The sequence below is a fragment of the Psammomys obesus genome, unplaced genomic scaffold, assembly GCF_907164565.1.
Source record: "Psammomys obesus unplaced genomic scaffold, mPsaObe1.curated_primary_1811, whole genome shotgun sequence".
In the NCBI taxonomy this organism is placed as follows: Eukaryota; Metazoa; Chordata; class Mammalia; order Rodentia; family Muridae; genus Psammomys; species Psammomys obesus.
The window spans coordinates 6,431,865-6,452,924 of NW_026590062.1; the positions used below are offsets into that span (position 1 = coordinate 6,431,865).

General features: G+C 47.1%; 1 protein-coding gene across 2 annotated transcripts in view; it reads left to right on the forward strand.

Moving 5' to 3' along the window:
* Taok3 (TAO kinase 3) overlaps window positions 1-21,060 on the forward strand; it is a 168,492-nt gene that overhangs the window by 127,773 nt on the left and 19,659 nt on the right. For both annotated transcript variants that reach the window (XM_055605744.1, XM_055605745.1), the window contains 4 exons: window positions 5,483-5,617; window positions 14,599-14,835; window positions 16,366-16,494; window positions 19,682-19,885. In XM_055605744.1, the coding sequence (XP_055461719.1) occupies window positions 5,483-5,617; window positions 14,599-14,835; window positions 16,366-16,494; window positions 19,682-19,885 (705 nt within the window). The remainder of the gene's footprint in view (window positions 1-5,482; window positions 5,618-14,598; window positions 14,836-16,365; window positions 16,495-19,681; window positions 19,886-21,060) is intronic.

Genomic DNA, 21,060 nt, shown 5'->3' on the forward strand with positions numbered 1-21,060 from the left:
ACAATCATAAACTCTGTTAAATAACCCAAGAGAAAACATCATACCCTCACAGTCACCTCAGACCTCTCCTCCTGACATTATTGAGCCATCGACTCCCAGGTGCCTACTACGTGCCACACCTCAGGCCAGGTGCCAGGGAGACGGGTGCAACAGTCTGGTAAAAGTGAAGCCAGCCCACATGGCAGTCCAGAGGAAGAGGGATCAAGGTCACTGCTACATTCATATACAACATAGAGAGGTGACCACAAAGCATTCCAGCCTTGGGTGGAGCTTCAGTCTAAATAAAAGCAGTGTCCTGGGAGTGAGCATGCACCAGGCTGGGTTCCATCCCCAGAATACACCTGTGATCCCAGCAGTACTAGGCACAGACAGGAGACAGCTGTCTGTCTGCTGGCCAGCCCATCAAAGCTTCAAGTTCAGTGAGAGACCCTGCCTCAAAGAACAAGGTTGGAAACAACAGAAGACAACACTGTCCACCTCTGTCCTCTATATACACACATGCAAGCTCACACACACACAAACACATGCATGAGCATGCACACACATGACCCAAGCCAGGACGTAAGTTTGGTTCTCTAGTGTGATATGACACACTCTATTATGTAAACATGTAATTCTTTTTATCAGGCCATGGTATCACCTGCCTGTAATCTTAGCACTCAGGATGCTGAGGCAGCATGGATTCAAGCCAGCCTAGGCTACAAAGCAAGACCCCTGTTCCCAAAAAAGTCTTGTATAAACAATGTAATTTAAAGAGAAACAAATTTACTGCGTATATTAACAGAGGGCACCGAGCAGGCCGTAGCTGGAGTTCTGCCCACAGTCCATCAGCAGTTTTTTTTTAGTCTGAGGAAATATTTCCGTTGTATTTTACAATGAGCACACACTGTAGATTTGCCAGATTAAAATACATGGACTTACAATGGTTCCCTAATCCCGCTGAAATTTCAAGGGACCACTTTATGTGTTGCCGAATGATAATATTTCACTACATTTTATTTACTCCGTGTGCATGCACATGTGTATGTGTGCATTAGCCACAGTATACCTGTGGCAGTCAAAGGGCAAGCCACGGGAGTGGGTTCTCTCCTTCCACCAAGTGAATTCTGGGGATCAAGTGCAAGTTTTGGGACTGTGAAACAAGCACCATACCCACTGAGCCCGTTTCACCAGCCCTGAGGTTAATATTTAAAGATAAACCCTCACCAGGACACGTGTCTGTTCTTAGCAGGATGCAGTGTGACATCTGTTCTTCATGTCATAAAACCCTTCTTTGGAGATGTCAGCCCTTCAGTCCTCCTGGGTGGGTAACAGGCGTTTCCTGCTCCCTATGTCAGCTGACCCTCTGCATGGCTAGTTCTAAACCATGCCCAGCTCAGAAACTGTGAGACAACCACTCAGATACAGAGGCTAGACTCTAAGGGTCTGTGACTTGAAGGGACAATGTCCAAGGAACATGGCACATCATTGTGTTTGGGTTTCAGGTCTCAAGCCACATTTTCCTTGTTTTTAAATTGTTCGTTAAGTCATTAAGTCGATTTGGGAACATCAGCCTGGATTTTTTCTGTAGGGGGGCCGAGAGGAGTTGGTTTTTGGTTTGGTTTTTTTGAGACAGAGTTTCTCTATATAACAGCTCTGGCTGTCCTGGAACTCTCTCTGTAGACCATACTGGCCTGGAACTCACAACGATCTACCTTCCTCTGCCTTCCAAGTACCGGGAATAAAGGCATGTGCCACCACCACAACCCAGCTTTCAGCCTGTTTTAATGCAACGAGATTGAACATTCATAAAATATAAAACAAGTAGACTTACTTCACAGATGCACTGGAAATGGGTGTGTCCACTGTTCGACTGACGTTCAGCCCCGTCTTGTTGCTGGAGCAAAACTGCCCAGCAAATCGAAGACTTCTCTTATGAAAAGAAAAACAGTGGGGAGCAGTGACACACACATGTAATCAGATATACACACACATAAATAAATAAATGTAATTTTTAAAAAGGAAAAAAGGGTAAAACAAAGACTTACATTATTAATTTTACCTGTTTGGTCAAAAGTTTGGATCTGTCTTTGAACCAAGTATTAAAATGGTGGCTTAGGTTTGTTTGTTTGTTTGTTTGTTTGTTTGTTTTTCTGAGGCAGGTCTCACACTGTCGGCAGCAATTTTTGTTTGTTTGGTTGGTTGTTAGTTTTTTTTTGGACAGGTTTTCACTGTGTAGCCCTAGCTATCCTGAAACTGGCTCTATAGACCAGGCTGGCCTCAAACTCAGAGATCCACCTGTCTGCTTCTCGAGCACTGGAACTAAAGTTGTGCATCACACTGCCTGGCTTGTGTGCAGCATCTTCTATACATACCTTAATGAGGTACTTAATGTGTCAGTGCAATAAAAGTGATGTCAGATTTTAACCTTCTGAGTGTATTCCAATTTCCACACATGTAATGCACCTAGAAAACATCAGTGACTTTTAATTTGATAATCAGGGTTCTAAACCTAAAATATTCATAACTTTGCTTGTTTGGTTGAGGTTTTGTTCTTTTTTTTTTTATTTTTTTTTTTTTTCCTTGTGTTGTTTTGTTTGTTTTTGAGGCAGAGGCTTACTATGTAGCCCAGGCTAGCCCCAATCTACCCTGTCACCTCGGCTTCCTGAGTGCTGGAGTTAAAGGTGTATACACATCGCCACGGCCAAGGATCTGGTTTTTATTACTTACGGGTGTGAGTGGAAGGTTTTCATGTGGCTTTGTGGTGTGAGCACTGTGGCCTCCTGTGCCACAGGCTGCCTTTGCAAATGAAGTCACCACCTATTGAAATGTGACTGCCCGCCACCACTTCTGCCAGGTCCCCTCTCAGTGAACCTGCATAATTCTCACCAAAGTCATGACTCAGAGCCCCAGACCTCGTGTGTCTGCAGTGATGCTGGCATTTAAAAGTCTCAAGACTTTCTGAAGCGGCTGGGTTAAGTAAGTTCAGGTTTAGATGTTGCTTCATTAGTGAATGAATGCCCAGTGATGAGATGAGGACCTCTTGAGAACCTTAGGCCCAAAGCAGGGTCCCAGTCACACACCAAGCCCTTTTTTTTTTTCTCTGTGCCACAAGTTCAGATTACAAAATACTTTAAAATGATCCTTCAAGTAGTTTTTCAAAATACACATATTAAAGATTGTTTTAATTATTGGGGGAAGGGGGAAAGGTAAGCTTTCATTGTAATGACCACAGTGACTGCAAACTTGGCAACCTCTCTGCCTCCTTAGGTGCAGGGAACAGGCTGCATGTGTGTGTGTTGGGGGCGGGGCAGGTGGGGCCGTATAGCTGCACACAACCTCACCCAGCTCAAGAACTGCATCACTTTTCATTTATTATCATTGCACATGTGTATATGACAGAGGGGCACACGCATGCCACGGCACACATGGTGGCCAGAGGTCAGCTTGGTGGGGGTTGGCTCTCTCCTTCCACCTTTATGTGGATTCTGAGGCTTGAACTCAGGTCATCAGGCTTGCTCAGGAAAAGCTTCACCGGATATACCATCCTCCGGGCTTACGAAATTCGTTTTTACCCTCCAGCAAGGTCCCACCTCAGCCTGTGCAGAGGCAGCCGTGCTCTGAGTCTAAGTCCCCCAACCCTGGCCACAGGGGATGGCAACTTGAGTTGTAGCTGGGGTGAGTCAGGAACTGGCTGTTACATTTTAGTTCTTTTTAATTCATTTAAATTAAAATAGCCTCCTGTGGCTAGTGGCCAGTTCACCTGCCAACACAGCTTCAGACCATCTGAATCTGATGGTAGAAAGCCGACAAATTTACTACAGAGCTCTCAGGCCTTCAAGATGGCTCACGGATAGAGGGGCCTGCCGCCAAACTGGAGTTAGATACCCGAGACCCACATGATGGAAGGAGAGGACGAACTTCCAAAAGTTGTCTTCTGACCTCCATGTGTGTGCTATGGTACACATACACAGGCACGCACGCGCGCGCACACACACATGCTAAAATGTGATTTTAAAATATAAAGATCTTTTTCATTATTTGAACTCCAATATAGAAATGGGGAAAAGTCTAAATACAGATCTAAGAGGAAACACTTCCCCTACATATCAAAACACTTAAGATTTACAAAAGGGAACAGTGCTATAATAAATTTAATCTAGGGTTGCGGCTTTTACATCAAAACCTGGTTATAACATTTTATTTCCCTCAAAAAAAAAAAAAAATCTACAAGTTTTGATTTTTTTTAACTTCAGATAAATGATGTAATTTCGTATTTTCTAAATCTCTCCGGTCCTTGTTTTGTAATGAAGGAAAGGGCAATTATATGTTTTTTAAAATTTCAGGTACTCCTGGAGAAAATGCAAACAAATGGTTTCTCCTCAAACCCTGGGGAATAGGAAATTGATTTCTCCTTCCCCGTCTGAGCATGTGCTACTTAAAAATCCCCCACCACTAAACATGGTTTTGAGCTATAAATTGTCAGAGTATTATGGGGGGTGTCTTTTTAATTTTCCAAAGGGTTAGCACTCCCCACTGACTGACCATCTCATTTTGTACAGAGCAGTCATGGTCTTCTGAAAACAGTTTTCCTTTAAAAGTCATTCCAGTTGCCTTTAAGGAACATCCATTATCATTCATCCAGGGCATATTATTTTTTTCCCACGGGGCATTAGAATGAGATTAATCATCTTTGGCCATCAAGGAAGCATAGGACTCAGGAAAGCAGTCAAGGACATTAAATCCCAGCCTCACTCAGTCTCCTGGCATACCGATGCTGAGTTGAGGGACCATTTGTGAAAGTATCATTTGGTTTGGAATTGTACGCCTGTCTCTTTAAATCTAAAAAAAAAAAAAAAAAAAATCCTTTCAGAAGCTGTAGAGAGAAGGTGCTAGAACTGTGTACGATCATGACTGGAAAGCAGGATCCCTCAGTGACTGCCGAATCTTCCCAGCACAAGACGGAGAGGCGGCTTGACACAAGCCTCCCCTGATCCCCCCACCCCCCAGAAGAAGGATGACCCCACCGACCAGCTCACAGATCCAATTCAATTGACAACGCAGCTCTTTCAAGGGAATGAGGCGGAGGCTCGCTTTTATGTTAAAAGCTACCAGCATCCTCCCCGCCAGACATGGACATGACATTTTTAAAGGAATTATCTGGTCACCGCGTTTTAAGCAGACTGCTCTGAGGCACCCGTCCGCGCCATTCTCTCTCCTCTTCCTTTTTGCTTTTGCATATATGTAATTCCGGAGGTAAAGGGGGAAAAAAAGCCTGCCAGGGACTCAGAAGGCATCCCGCTAGCGATCAGCTGACACTCCTAACTGAAGGCTGCAATGTGTTGCTTATTCATTTTATACCGTGGGAGCTGCGGGGACTAGCAGAGAGCTGAACTATGCATTTCAAACAGCGGTGCTTGTTCAGAAAGAGGGGTGAGAGAGAGGCAGCCGGCGAGGAAAGAGCGCAGCTGGACTTTCTCCTTCTCTTCATCCATTTCTGCAGGATCATGTATTCGTAAGGGATGAGGCGGGCCACGGCGATCCCAGGCCTGAGCCGCGGCCTACCCAGTCAGTTCAGAGCCAGGCCCTCCACTATCGGAACCGAGAGCGCTTTGCCACGATCAAATCCGCGTCTTTGGTAAGCTGATACTCCCCAACCCACCTTCCCTGCCTTCCCCTCCTCCCTGTCTGGCAGCCTCTGGCCCTCCCTGGGCCTCCTTCGGCTTCATGGATGGGAGGAAAAGGAGCCAGGGATGTTGTCTCCCTCCAAATAATTTTATTCATTTTAGAAAAAAAAAAAAAATATCTGTTGGCATAGCAACCTGGTCTCAGATATTTAGCATTGTCTATGACATAGGGAAAAAAAAAAAAAAAAAACCTTTGTGTGTGTTGTGTGAGTGTGTGTGTGTATATGCTGTATATGCAAAATATAAGGCTTTGAGGTGAGTTGCTGGCATGACCAAATTTTTTCTAAGCGATCTGTGTTTTCATAGAAATAAATAATGCTAAAAATATTTTTCAAGGTATGGATGTGTGTGTGTGCAGGGCACTATGCTTCTTTTTATATAGGTGCATGTGTGTCTCTATGATGTACACACACACATCAAAAGGTAAAACTCGACTTAAAATGTATATATACGTATGTATATATGGTTGCCGGCTCCCATCTGGAATTGTAGACAAACCAGACACTTCCTTCCCAGGGCTAGTCCGCCAGTTCGTTCTGGTTCATTCATTTATTTATTGCAACAGTGGTAGTGGCCGAGCTTCCCCCATTTAACCCCTGAAGAATTTCCTGGTGGCCATAAAGCGAGGAGGGCTTTGTAGAAGAGGCTGGCAGCGGCTGTGGGAGCCGAGGGGCCGTCGGATTCCTCAGCATTTTTACTACTGCAAATGTGATTGCCGGGTGCCCTTGTAGTAGCAAAAGGGGTGTGCGCAGGAAGACTTAGTTTTCATGCCTCCTCCCCTTGGCCCCCCACGCGTGCGCGTGCGCGCTCCCACACATCCTCTCCCTCTCTCCCTCTCTCTCTCTCTCCCCCCTTTTCATCCTTAGCGTTTGCAACTCTGTTTTAGCTTTTCCACCCAAATCTCACTCCTCAGCCAGGAAAATTATTGAAATATTAGTTGTTTTGCCCAAATGGATGTTAGAGGTCACATGAGCAGGAAGGGTTACTGTACACTGCTTGGCCGTTACATCCAGAACCCATGATGACATCATCCGAGGCCGACCCAGAAATAAGCGTTTTTCTTGTCCTATTTTCAAACGTGATTTCTACTTTTATCCCCCTACCCTGCCAAGTCCTTTTTTTTTTTTTAAAGCCTCCAGTGATGTTTGAAATTTAGAAGGAATTATAATCTTTGAAAGAGCAAATAGAAGGAAAATGGAGATGGAAGCAGTAATCTATTGCTCATGCCTATTCCATGTGGAGAAAAAAAAAAATCTCCCAGTTTAATGTAGTCTGCTCGTAAAGATCCCCAACTCCCGAGTTCCTTCATGTTGAAGTTTCTGTAACCTCTTTAATGGGCAATTTTTCATCTGAAAGGAATGCCCCACCGTGGGAGGGAGATCTCAAAATGTCCACTCTGTAGCTGCTCGGGCATGGCGAGCCTCTCACAAACAAGCCTGGGAAGCCAATGGAATATGGTGGGGCTGTCAGTAGTGGCCTGCACGCCACGACGTCTGTCTGACAAGAAAGCTGTGACTACTCACCACAGGCTCTGGTGGGGCTTGTCCCTTTAACCCCCACCTGCTCTCCAGGAGTGAGAACGGAAGCCATGGGGAGCAGGCGCTGCAGGGAGGCGGACCTTAGCCCAGCAGTTTCTCCATTGTGGGACAGGTTCTCTGCTTTCCCTCAGGCCACACCCTCCTCCTTCCCACATCATATATTCATGACTCTCTCCTCCCTCCCTTTATTACTACAGCCAGAATAGTCTCATGCCGGCCTCTGAAAACTCCCACCAGGGCTGCTCAGCATGGGCTTCAGCCATCACAGCCTTCCTCTTGGTGGCTAATAGAAGCTGCTCCCCTGCTAGGCCACTTCAGGCTACAGGCAGAGCCTTCAGAAGCACTCAGAATCCTACAGGCTTCCGAGTGGCCCCACCCCACTCCCATGCAGGGAACCATGGGCTCCGGCTCTCTGGTGGACGTTCTGATTTGTCAAAAGGTCTCTGCTCCAGTGCTGAGTTAGAAGCGGAGTAGCCCGGGTTTGGGTGGGGCAGCAGCTGGCGCTCCAGGCACGGAAATCAGTTGTTTTACGGTACAGCCTCTCCTGATGGCATGCCTTGGGAGTCATGATAGTATCCTTGGACGCTCTTCTGAGTACCTGGTAATTTTCGAGGGAAAAAATAAATGAATGAAGGGAAGAATGGAGTATGGGTTTGGATGGTTGCACCTGTGTCCCATTTGGGATGCTCTAACTATTGGCTATTTTCATGTATGTTATCAAGCACTTCAGTCCTACTCCTCAATACATGGTCTCGAACACTAGACCCAAGGACTGTTCAAGCCATGACACTAGAATATTGGAAAGAAGGGTGTAATTTTAGAAAATGGATCACATGTCCCTTTTTTTTTTTTTAATGGATCCTACTTCAAGTGAAACTGACTAACATAGTGTAAAAAGCATTAAATTAAGTGCAAGGCTACAGGACAGTGGGGGATCCTATCATCAGGAGTCAAGCCACTGGTCAAAACCAAGAGCTGATGGCAATACTAGTTGTGTTGGTTGATGTGTCAACCATTGTTTATTGGTTGGTTTGGGTTGTAGCCTTTCTCTATGGTTTTCCTTCCTGTAGAGTTGCTGATGAGCCACAGAGAGCTCTAAAGGTGATCAGCAAAGAGCAAAGAAATACACAACCTCACATTTCCATTATGAGCTCAATAAAAGACGAGAACATTTTTCACCTGACTTGCAAACCAACATTCCCAACTTCTCAGCTGTGTCTCATGAACCCACCTTTTCTATGCAAACCTAAAGGAGACCCTAGCGGGACGTGGCTTGCTCTTGGCATAGCTCTCTATGTCGTGTCTCTGTATGAGGTGCATGAAGGCCATGAACTATTTGCTCTTGCTACTGGGGGCATGCTTCTCTGGGTAACCTCAAAACAGTGAGTTCTAGGTTCCACACACTGCTGCCCCATTGCATGTGGAACAAAGGAAAGGCAGGCCCTGAGGAAGCTTTTGAATATGGCTTCTTCTTTAGAACCTCCCATGAGCAACCTTCATCAGCCTCATGTAGACTTAGGAAAAAGAAGAGAACATCATGGTGTCTACCTTTTCCGTAAGGAAGTGTGGATCAAGCTGATCTGTTGCCTAGAGGAAAGCAGTTTAATCATTCTTCAGGATCGTCTCTCCGAGTCTTTGGCCCTTTGAGGTGCACCTTCCTTGAGTTCTGACAACTGGCAAATGGAATGCCCTCTGTTTCCATTTTTTGCTGCTGACCCAGGAGACCAGTTCTGGTTGTTTCCATGTTTGATGTCACTTCCTCTTATATGTGATATTCTGGATCCCTGGTAGTTTCCACAGTACACCAAGGTCATGGGGTCTACCAGATGGCTCATTCGTTATCTCTTAAAGAAAGAAATGGCCCACCTGCACGAGTAAGTTCGTTACGGACCACACATTAGGGAACGAGCATGAGAGAAATCTTAGTTTGAGGTCAGAAAAACGTGGAAGAGAAACTGTGGTTCTGTCCTCATAGTGCAGATTTTCTTATTTGGCCTTACCAGAACGAGGAGAAAAACTTATAAAAGGGGGGCTATGCCTTTGGAATTTTAGAAGTGCAGTCTGACTGTTGAGCTCACCATGTGACATCTGAATGAGTGTGGTCCATAAGTAGAAAAATGTTTCTGCCTTAGCACGAAGCCCTCCTGTGTCGCCTCTCAAGAGCCCAGTGCTTATCAGAGAGAGAGTTTGAAAGTGTGCCCTCCATGACAGTGCACGGAGGATGTGTTATCGATACATGGCAACTGCTGGAGCTGGGGAGGTGACAGTCAGTGCAGTTCACCTGTGTGAATAGCCAGCTGTGACTGTGTGTATCTGTAGCCCTAGTTCTCCAGATGGGAGGGAAGGGCAGGGTCTGGAATAGGAACAGGCAGATCCTTGGTGCTCATTGGCCGGCCAGCCTAGCTTAATTAATGAGTTCATCCTCCCAAAACAAGGTGGAGAACGTTGAGAATGACACCTAGTGTTGACCTGTAGCCTCCATATATACAGGCACGCACACACATGAACTTTGCATACTTCTCACCATCACCTGTCTTCTTCACTCACTCAGCGAGTTGCTGATACCAGTTGCTTTCACCTGTGCTGTCAATCAATATGCCCAACCCACAGGGCCACTCACTCCATAAACACATATTAGATGAACGAGTGAATGATCGAGGTCTCTCCAGCCACCGCCACATGAAGATTTGGATTGAGAAGTGTGCATTTTAGCTGGGTGTGGTAGTGCGCACCTGTGATGCCACCACATGGGAAGCAGAGTCATGAAGAGCTCAAGTTCAAGGTCAGCTTGGGCTACAGAATGAGATCCTAGCTCTCTTTTAAAAAGTGTGTATGTCAGTTACTCTGAATTTTTTTTGCGGGGGTGGAGGGAAGAGACAGGGGCGGGGGAGAGAAACAGAAGACAGAAATCTCCTGGTATCTCTCATGACTGTTATTGAAGAACTTACAACACCTTTTCCTTTGGTGTTCTGAAGGGTGTCGAGTCAGGTCTCTTCAGCCAACGTGAATCTTACCATGTCCTCTCTGAGAACTTGCTGGCAGTTTATTGACGTTCAGCTCTGAGGTGACCACCTCTACCATATGCACTGTTTTGCGCCTTAGGAAGAGTTAATCCTGTTCATGAGCTTGGATCACTCAAGAGCCTGTTGTTCAGTAGGCTGCATGTCAGCCTTTGTGCTTGCACATGGTAGGCTTCAGAACCAGATCTTCCCAGGATTAAACAGGGTAGCATTGAACAACTGTGAACTTCCTTTAGAAGGTGATTCAGGCTCATTAGCTGATATTTATTCATTACAGTGTATGTATTCCAGGTATGTGAGATGGGCAGTAACTCTGACTAAGAAATTATATGTGGACAGGGAGTATAGCTCAGTCTAAAGAACATGCCAGATGACAGGACTCAGGGGGAATATACTTAATCCTTTTTTAGTGTGTGTGTGTGTGTGCGCGGGGTGCTGAGTACGGAAGCCAGGGCTTCATTCATGCTAAGCCTGTATTCTGTCATATTTCCCCTTAAAACCCACAAGCTGCCAGTGGGCAATTGCGTTGTTAAATGTGCTCTCTCATCAGGCTTGGTGGTGCATGCTTGTGATCCCAGCACTCAGGAGGCAAAGGCAGAGGAAGGAACTCATGGAACTCTCCATGAGTTAGACCAGCCTGAGCTACATAGTGAGTTCCTCGGCTCAGCCAGGGCTTCGTGGTAAGGCCCCAGGGCCAAAAGTGCAATGACACCCATGAGCCTGGTACCTGAGAAGCTGGGGCAGGAATGTGACAAGCTTGAGGCCAGATGAGGCTACATAGTGAGTCCCAGGCCAGTGTGGATAACACCGTGAGGCCCTGTCTCCAGGCTGGAGATATGGCTCAGTCCACAATGTGTCTGCTTTACAATGATGAGGACCTGAGTTCAAATCCCCAGAACCCATGTAAAAAGCCAGGTTTGGTGGTATGTGTCTGTAACCTCAACACAAGGGGGATGTGTGTTGAGGAGTATTGGGTATGTGGGGTGGAGGGGGTGCAGTAAAGACCGGCAGATCCATGAAGCTCTTTGGCCATCCCAGTTGGCAGAGCTGGTGAGCCTTGGTTCACTGAGAGACCCTGTCCCGAAAACTAAAGGTAGCTGGAGATCCAGGAGAGATAGCTAGTGTGAGCCTCCCCTCCAGTCTCCACACTGGGACAGACAGGTGCATACACCGGCATGCGTACACACCCACACTGACAAATCATCCACCACACACATGGACATATATTACAAAGTACGGATAAAGTATACGAAATCATTAGCTATTCAAAATTCTGCTGACTAGGCAGCGTATCTTCAGGCAAATTGTGTAAATGTGAAATAAGGTTCACAATGTCATTAACACGTGTTTAATATATTTCATGTTAACTTTCACGCGTGAGTCCACTGCTCCTACTTTAGTGTAAGCTTGTCTGTCCACCTTGAGCATGGAAGGATAAAACTTAGCATCTCTTGGTAGCCCACACCTGCTAACCCACCACTTGGGAATTACAGGTCACCCTGAGCTATGTAGCAAGACCCTGTGTCAAAACAGAGAAACCAACAAACAAACCAAACCAAAAAGTCTCAAGCTGGGATCACAGTTGTGCACGCCTGTGATCCCAGCCCTCTGTGAGTTTGAGGCCAGCCTGGTCTACAAAGTGAGTGCAGGACAGCCAGGGCTACACACAGAAACCCTGTCTTGGGGGGGGGGGGTGTGTCTCTGTATGTGCCCAGGAAGACAATCTGAAACTCAGAAAGTTTGGTGGTGACAAAGGGAAGGTTGTGTTTGGAGTCTGAAAAGGTGATTATCCTGACTGTGGGAAGCATCCAAAAGCAAAGCTGCCCTCCTGGAAGTCGGCCCGGTACAAGGAGAGCATGCTGGGCTCCATCCGTTGTCTTTGTCACACATTTGACCCAGGTGTGAAAAGACAGGCAGTGGGACCACCCTGTTTGCAGGGACCCACCCCTAGGTAATACAGGAAATGCTCCTCACCTCCCTCCCGGTCCAGGATTAGGCCTGGCATAAGGTAATTATCTCAGAGCATCATATCAGCCATGGGCCAGCATGTGTGTAGTTTGGATGCATCGTGGTGGCATTAGAGTAAGCCCTGCCTCCCTCTGGGAATGTCATTAAAGAGGGAATTCCGGAGAGATGAGGAGATGACTCAGTGGGTACAGTGCCTGCTGCTGAGCTCAGATCCCAGCACCGTGAAAGTCAGGCACTGTAGTGTGCACCTGTGATCTCAGCACACTGGAGAGGTGGACACTGGAAGATCCCCAGGGCTTGCTGGGGAGCCAGCCTGGCCGAAATGGTGAGCTTCAGACTCCCTCAAAAACTAAGGTGGAGAGCAATAGAGAAAGACACCCACTGTCACACACACACAAAAGCAAATACTAAAATAAAAAGTATCTGGATAAAACATGTTGTCTTGGAAACAGCCACTGTAGTGTCATATTTGTGTGTGGGGAAAAAAAAAATCCAAATTCAAAAGGGCCTGTATGTTCTCTGTTGACCAGAATTGTTTTGTTTTGTTTTCTTTCTTAAAGTTGTCCTTGTGTGTGATATGAGCATTTGGGATTGAAAGTTTTACACACACACACACACACACACAAAAAGAAAGAAAGAAAGAAAGAAAGAAAGAAAGAAAGAAAGAAAGAAAGAAAGAAAGAAAGAAAGAAAGAAAGAAAGTTACACATATAGCCCAAGCTACTCTTGGTTTTCCTCTACCAAGATCATTTAAGAAAACAATAATGGAACTAGGTATAGTGAGATAGGCTTGTAATGCCAGCACTTGAGAGACAGAGGCAGGAGGCTTGCTATGAAGGTCAAGGTTCCCTGGGCTACATAGGGACACCCTAACCTCAAGAAGAAGTCAGCTAGTGTTCCACTCCAGCACTGGGCTAGGAAGTTTACAGGAGTGGGGGTGGGGAGGTAGCAGATAGGGCTGAGGAGCAGACACAGCCCATATAGAGCCAGGCATGGTAGAGCAAAGCTGTCGTCCCAGGATGTGGAAGACCAGAACAGAAGGGTGCAGGGTTTGAGACCAGCCTGCATAAAGGACAGGCTAGCACTAGAAACCTTTGGTTTCTTTTCCAGTGCCCAAAATATAAGAAAGAGAGTGAGAGAGACCACTCAGGACTATAGGAACAAAACACGCCACTCATTTTTCAGAGTACTAGAGGGCTTTAGGGTGATATTCTTTGTCGGTCAGTCTTAAAATATCCTCTGCTCTCAGTTCTAGAGAGGACCGTCCTTCCAAGTGAGGCAAGTGAGACATGCACATGAAACACAAGTGCTCTCAGCTAGGAAGGAGTAAAGTCCATCCCAGGACAGCCCTCCCTCTACAGCAGCGGTTCTCCACCTTTCTACCACCTCAGCCCTTTAGTACAGTCCCTCATACTGTGGTGACCCCAACCACAAAATTATTTTGTTGCTACTTTATAACTGTAATTTTGCTACTGTTATGAATTATACTGTAAATATCTGATATGCTTTCTCCATGGGGTCATGACCCACAGGTTGAGAACTACTGCTCTGTAGTAAGGACCCAGTGAAGAGTGCAGGGACACCCTTCTGACAAGAGCAGACGCACAAACCGCACCATCTGTGAAACACAGTTTGACCCACAAAATGAAAACAGTGCAGAACATTAATAGCAGTGTGGGATTTTCCAAGAAAACTTGTTCTGGGGGTGCAGTGGGGGTGGGGCTCATTCTCCAGGGAAGTCACCAGACCATGCATCGATGCTGAAAGCCAAGGGCTTTTCTAAAATAGGGGAGAGGAGAAGGAAGTGATTGACAACTCCAAGGGAAGGTCGAGAAGCCAGCGGAGGAGGCTGGAAAATCCCCAAAGGATCAAAAGAGGAGACAGGAGGTAACAGGCTGTAGTTCCCCTGGCAGCCTTGGACTCGCTGGACATTGAATTGAAAGGGAATTAAGGACAAGCGGTCCTGTGAAACTCAGTAACACTTTCTCCTTTTTAGGAAAAAATTATTGTAATTTGTTGGCAGCTCTTTTAGGGATGGGGCAAAGGGTTTAAAAATTCTGTGTGTGTGTGTGTGTGTGTGTGTGTGTGTGTGTGTGTGTGTGTGTGATGTTGTATATATGATCTGAATGACTGTTAAAAATATATGAATGACCTCCCTCGAGTCTCCACTTCTTTATTAAATGAGAGCAGTAGCACCTACCTCATGAGAATAAAAGAGGTAAGCAAATGAGATGTTTTTTGAGGCTGACACTGTCCGGCAGAGACCCCCTCCAGGTCAGCATCTGGAGGCTTGGAAGCCACAGGCTGGTGAGGATGCCAATGTCACGGGGGCCCTCTCTGCTCTGCCTTGAAAGGCCACCTCTGTTCCACATGGTGACCCAAGCTCTGTGCCCCCACCTGCCTCAGGTTACACGGCAGATCCATGAGCATGAGCAGGAGAACGAGTTGCGGGAACAGATGTCAGGTTATAAGCGGATGCGGCGCCAGCACCAGAAGCAGCTGATCGCCCTGGAGAACAAGCTGAAGGCAGAGATGGATGAGCACCGCCTCAAGCTCCAGAAGGAGGTGGAGACGCATGCCAACAACTCGTCCATCGAGCTGGAGAAGCTGGCCAAGAAGCAAGTGGCTACCATAGAAAAGGAGGTCAGTAAACGGGCTGTGGGAGGGGGCCCACACTCGGATGCTGCCACCGCTAGCCTGCCTCAGCCAGTGGCGGTCAGCAGGGGGAGGGAGTAGAGGGGGAGCACTGTTTCTGGGTTGGGGTCCTGCCTGAAATTACTACCATAGAAGGCAAAATTAGCAGGTGACTTCAGTTGAGAGAATGGCTCCCTCCACGGTGGCCTTGGAACCAGTGAAGGGAAGCAGTATGCCACTTTCTTCAGGGACTATGCACAGCTCATATCTGTCCTGTGCCTGCCACAGCCAGTTCTCCTCACATAGCCCCTTTGCTAAGGGCCATTCCTGCTGTGGCTGCTACACCAGCCACTGGCCACAGTGAAGATTTAATCTGTCTTTGATTTGGATTTTCTGAGGAAGGGTCTCTTCCTCATCCATGTCCTTAACCAATTTAATTATTTTAGTTAATTTCTTGGCAGTACTGGGGATGGAGCCAGGGCCTCCTTGCATGCTCACTTGAGATTCACTCTCAAGCCCTATAAACTAATTTGGAAAGCATTCTCTTTCTGTGTTGGCATGTACCTGCAATCTCAGGGATTTGAGTGCTTGGGCGGGAGGATTCTAATCTAAGTTCAAGGCCTTCCTGGCTTTTATCACCATACCCTGTCAGGCAAAAAAAGATAAAATTATAAGACAAAGATTCAAGATACTGCCTCTATTACTATCAAATGTTTAATATTAGAAGGGAATCATGGGCCAGGCATAGAGGCACATACCTATAACACTATCACTGAAAAGGTGGAGATGGGATTTCTGGGGCCCTCTGTCTAGCTGGCTTAGCCTAATGGGTAGTGAATCTCAGGCCAATGGGAGACCTTGTCTCCAAAAACAAAGTGATGGATAGGGGTGGAGGTCAGGGAGAACGGTAGCTCAGTAAATAAGAGCAGTTATCATACATGCATGAGGACCTGAATTCAAGCCCCAGTGCCCTCCCATGGGCATGCTTTTATGCACACCTCTAACTGCAGTGCTGTGGGGAGGGAGACAAGGTCACCAGGGCTTGCTACGCACTAGCCTAGTTTGAGATTCAGAGAGAAACACTGTCTCAAACAAGCAAGGTAGAGAGAGCAGGGCAGCCAATGTGCCCCTCTGGCCTCCAAGAGTCTGCACACACAGGCACAAGCATCCCCTCTTCCCCATGCAATGCAGCACATTCACACACACACACACACACACACACACACACACACACACACACACATATGAATAAGTGAATAAATAAATAAACAATTCGGGGTGGGTATCCCCTGAAGAACAACACCTGAGACTGACCTCTGGCACCCACATTCACCCACACACATATGTGCATGCGCACACCCCGACACATTTCTGGTCCACCTTCATATTACCCCTGTCATTTAAGATGCAGAAGGACCACAGAAGGTAGATCTTCAGATCTCCTTCATTATGTGTCCAGGCGTGACATTACTTGGCACGCATGGACAACTGAGTCCCAAGCAAAGCTCAGGCTGACCTTGGACACCTCTGTCCTCTCAGGCGAAGGTAGCCGCAGCGGATGAGAAGAAGTTCCAGCAGCAGATCCTGGCCCAGCAGAAGAAGGATTTGACAACTTTCTTAGACAGTCAGAAGAAGCAGTACAAGATTTGTAAGGAAAAAATAAAAGAGGTAAAAACGCCCGCCCACACCCATGCCCCACCCCCACCCCCAGGTCACCTGCTGCACGTTGAATTGGCTCAGAGCTTGAAATGGTCCATTTCACAGTGCGATCAGCATCTGAATCCGGCAGTTCTGACTTTCTTTGTGTTAGAGTTGTTGGAAAGCTTATTAAAAGCGGAGAGCTAAACACCCCTCCATCCTGCCATCTTCACTGGGCCTGGGTCCCGTGGGATGTCTATGTCACTGAGCTGTGGGCTGCATTTCAGGAACCTCGATCTAAGTTCTGATTCCTCCAGCCTGTCCTCCACACCTCAGCCAAAGACATAGTTTTAAAGCATTTTAAAACCTACTGTACCATCTCAGCCTTGTAAAGGCCACCATCCTCCCATTGTTCTCAGAGAAGATTGACTGTCTAAAGACCCCACGTGGTCCACCACCAGCTTCCCCTCACCCCCCTGCCTCCCCACCCCAAGTCTTCTCACAGCTGCTGCATCTGCAGTGATGCCTCTCAGTTCCACAAATATGACAAGCTCCCCCTCCCCCAAGCCTTTGCACATGGTGTTTCTTTACCCCAGTTCTGCACAGTTCATTCCCCTCCTTGTAAGAGTTAAGATTGATTTACCGAAATCTTATCTTAAACATTACTTCCCCAGGGAAGCCTTTCCTAACCTCCTTGGCCAAGATACATGTCTTCCGTTTCATGAAAGCAGAGTGTTTAATAATTATTCCCGGTACTTACTTAGCTGCTGAGAACCACAAAAGCGGAGACCATGTCTGCTGTTGTCCACGACTATGTATGGTATATGAGTCTATCTGCTGTGTGAAGAGATGATTCTAGAATGTTTGGTTGAAGAGTGCAGATGGACTTAAGAGAGTCCCCAGAGGAACTGCACTTTTATCTGAGAGCTTAGCTTTCTTCATTCTCCTTTTTCCAGTATTGACAGGTGAATTTCCCGTGCTTCTGCATTCTTCCCTCTTCATAAGGTTTAGGATTCCTTATCTGAAGGCTTCCTAGGTGTATTAAGGTTTAATAAAGTGCAGTCTTGGGCATTGCCCTAGAGAAGTCATATGCTCATGAGCTGATTGGCTGGTGGATAACACAGGGCCTAGTGAAGAACCTGTGAGTGGTCAGGTCAGGTATCCAGGTATATCCAGCAGTAGGGTATCAGGCCCTGCCAGGTAAGACACTGGTGCCGCTGATCCATGCTACCTAGTGCCAAGGGTCTCTGGCTCTCTAAGTTCTGGGAATTAGAGAGCAATAGCCTAGTAAAGAAAAAGGTCTGTGTTCTCTTCAGGGCTTTTTTTTTTTTTTTTAGTCCACAGGATATTGCTGGATCTTGGAGATTGCTTTGATTTTTTTTTTCCAATAGGATATTTTGCAATTTTCCTCAATTCCAAATGCCTCCTCCTTTTATAAAGTCTTTGTGTTCATTCCCAATCTGGAGGTCATCCTTTAGAAGCATGGCTGCCATCTTGGGTATTTGTAACACCAAGATATTGGGTGTCGACAAATAGCTTTAGAAGATTCTCCACAAAACACCCACTCCAGAGTTCTGCCCCACTCCCAACCCAGTCCCACAGGTTATCATTGGCTCATCATGCTTAGACAGCATAGAAGGTTTGGGCCTTTTCTTGGAGAAAAGTAGGCCCCAAGCCAACTAGAGGTGGCTGCAGCTACTTACTAAGTGGAATGTGTTTGGATAGCCTCTAGAATGTCACCTGGGGCCAATCACAGGGGTATGGAAGGGCATTAATATCCAGGCTTGACATTTAGAGTAACTTCTTATGGTCATATTTGAATCTAGACATGCAGACTCAAGGCCCATGCTGAACGTAGGGACAACATCATGGCATAAAGAGATGCATCAGCCAAGTACTCCGATTTACAAGCATCTATTGACTAAGGACAAAAACGAATCTAAATAGTGGTGGTTTGTGACAAACATTAAGAAAAGCAGATAGTTTCAGGTGTGTGAGAGTTAGCCAAATATGGGTCAAGCTAGATGGTATGAAGGAAGGTGAGGGAGAGCTCTGTATTCTCTCCAGAAGCGGTCTCTCACCCTGTCCACAGATCACCATCCCAACTGTTTCAGTTTGCATCCCTCGTCACACTGCCCATGTGTTCCAGGAAGCCAGAGGGGAGAGTTCTCTTGTGTGACTCCCTCACCCTCTGATCCCAAATGAAGCACGAATCTGTTTCTCCCTGAGTTCCAATTCGCAACCTCCGCAGCACTTCTTCCTGACTTTGAAACCTCCCCCTTCTCTTGAAGTCTTCCACCTCCTCCCTGGTCCAAGCCACTCTGTTCCCTTGCCTTGACCTTCCCAGGAGACTCCCACCTGCCTCCACAGACATAGCCCTGACCCTGTGCTGTTCTCCACACTGCAGCCCGCATCCTGGTTTCTCACTGTGACACTCCCCCGTGGAGTCCCCCCCCCCCCGACCGAAGATCATTGGTGTACTAGGGGTGTAGCTCATTGCTAGAGTTCTTGCTTAGCATGTCTGAGTTCAATCAAGTCCCTGGGTTCAACCCCAGAAGTGGGTGAAAACATCACCAACTCCAGGTTTACGAGGCTTCAGTATCCATCGGCCTGAGCAGCCTGTGGCATGTTGGATGTTACAGGCTGTCACCTCCTGTTACCTCTTGACCACATTATTCTACTCCACACTAAGAGTGTTTCACGGGCTGCCCTGTCCATTTGCAATATCAGAATAGTTCTCCTCTTCTCTTCCCCTAGTTAACTTCACCAGTTTCTTCAAATGTCAGCATAGTGGTTTGAGGTCAAATGCTTTCCACCAAATACCCTTTGAGGACTCCAGTCCTTCCCTTGAAGGCAGGTTTGACAGTCGTTTGCATGGCTCTTAAGTCTGTCTTTGATTGTGGATTGTCTGGCCCTTGAGGGTCAAGGCACCATGATCTCTTCTTGCCAACTACTAGTCCCATGGTTGGAGCTTAGAGTCATTGGTTGATGACTGAATAAATGATCTCTGAGAGTGCGAAGCCAGAGCAAGACAAGCTCTTCTCTCTTAAATATCCCTCTCTTAACACTCAAGTAACTGGGTAAAATACAAATGGGGGAGGGGACGGTGGGCAGAGGCTATGCACCGCAAAGCCTTTCTGTACTGAGATCCGCACTGTTTTTATCCTGTTCCTCAGTGCCGTGCAGTTTGATGTGTTTGTGTTGTCGTTGTTCTAAGGAAATGAATGAGGACCACAGCACACCCAAGAAAGAGAAGCAGGAGCGGATATCAAAGCATAAAGAAAACCTGCAGCATACGCAGGCCGAGGAGGAAGCCCACCTGCTCACTCAACAGAGACTGTACTACGACAGAAACTGCCGCTTCTTCAAGCGGAAAATAATGATGAAGCGCCATGAGGTGGAACAGCAGAACATTCGGGAGGTATCTATCTGTCGCGCTGAGGCCTTCCGAGGGGCACTGGTGGGGTGGGGGAGTTTGTCTCCTCCGTTCCTATGTCCTTAGCCCTTAGCACAGTAGCAGAGTCACATGCAAAACGTGTCAGGGAGCAAAGTTACCTTCAATAAGAGAAAGCCATTTGCAGTGTAAAGATCAGCCTTAAATAGACGAAAAGCTTTGTTGGGATGGAGGCGCTTGTGCATACTCCCATGCAAACCAGAGTGGGAGGTTGAGCAGAGAGGAAAACTTGAGCTTTAGGCCTGCCTGTTTGGGCCCTGAGTTTTGTGACTCTACGGGAAACACTTAAATGACGCATCACCATGATCACACTCGTCATTGGATGCCCCCTTTGTGCCAGGCTCTGTCTGTGGCAGACACCAGGGCTACCAAGCAGCACCTGACTGCCAAAGCCTGAGAAGGGAAACACACATAACAGGCTAATGTCAGTCTCTTGCCTGGGTGGCAGTGACAGGCATACAACTAATGGGGGCACGGCGCTGAGACTTGGAGACATGGGCTTGGAGGAGACTCTCGGGCAGTCAGAGATCTGGGTTACATGGAAGGCAGACTGGGAATGAGGGGGAAGGGGGCTGGCCAGAGCAGGCTGAAGACCTCATTTAAAATGAGGCCTTCAGGCTGGACCCTGAAGGCAGTGCAGCCATCAGAGGCTTCTAGGCAGGGGATTGACCTGGCGAAAGCTAGCTTTGCTTTGAAGAGCTAAAGCACCAGTGTGAAACCCAGGCTGCCCCAGTGAGAGGCAAAGAGCAGGGAGGGAGGCAGACGAGCTTCCTCTGTGAGTTCTAGCCCAGAGTCTATAGCACAGAAAGGGGAGGTTCTATCAGAGGCGCATTCCTAAAGTCAGCTACTACTAAATCCTTACCAGTTTCCTACAGGGCTTTCAAACAGAGGAGTCCAGAGTGATTTCTGGTCTTGAGAGCAGGGCAGGATCACAAGTTTGAGGCTAGCCTGGTCTCAAAAATAATGATGATGGAGCTAAAGGGTAGCTCCGTCACTAAAGTGCTTGCCATACAAGCATAAGGACCCAAGTTCAGATCCCAGCACTGACGTAAAACTCCAGGTGCAACAGTGGGCATCTGTTGTCCCTGCACTGGGGAGGCAGGGACAGGAGGATGATTGGGGTTCGCTGTCCATCCAGTTTA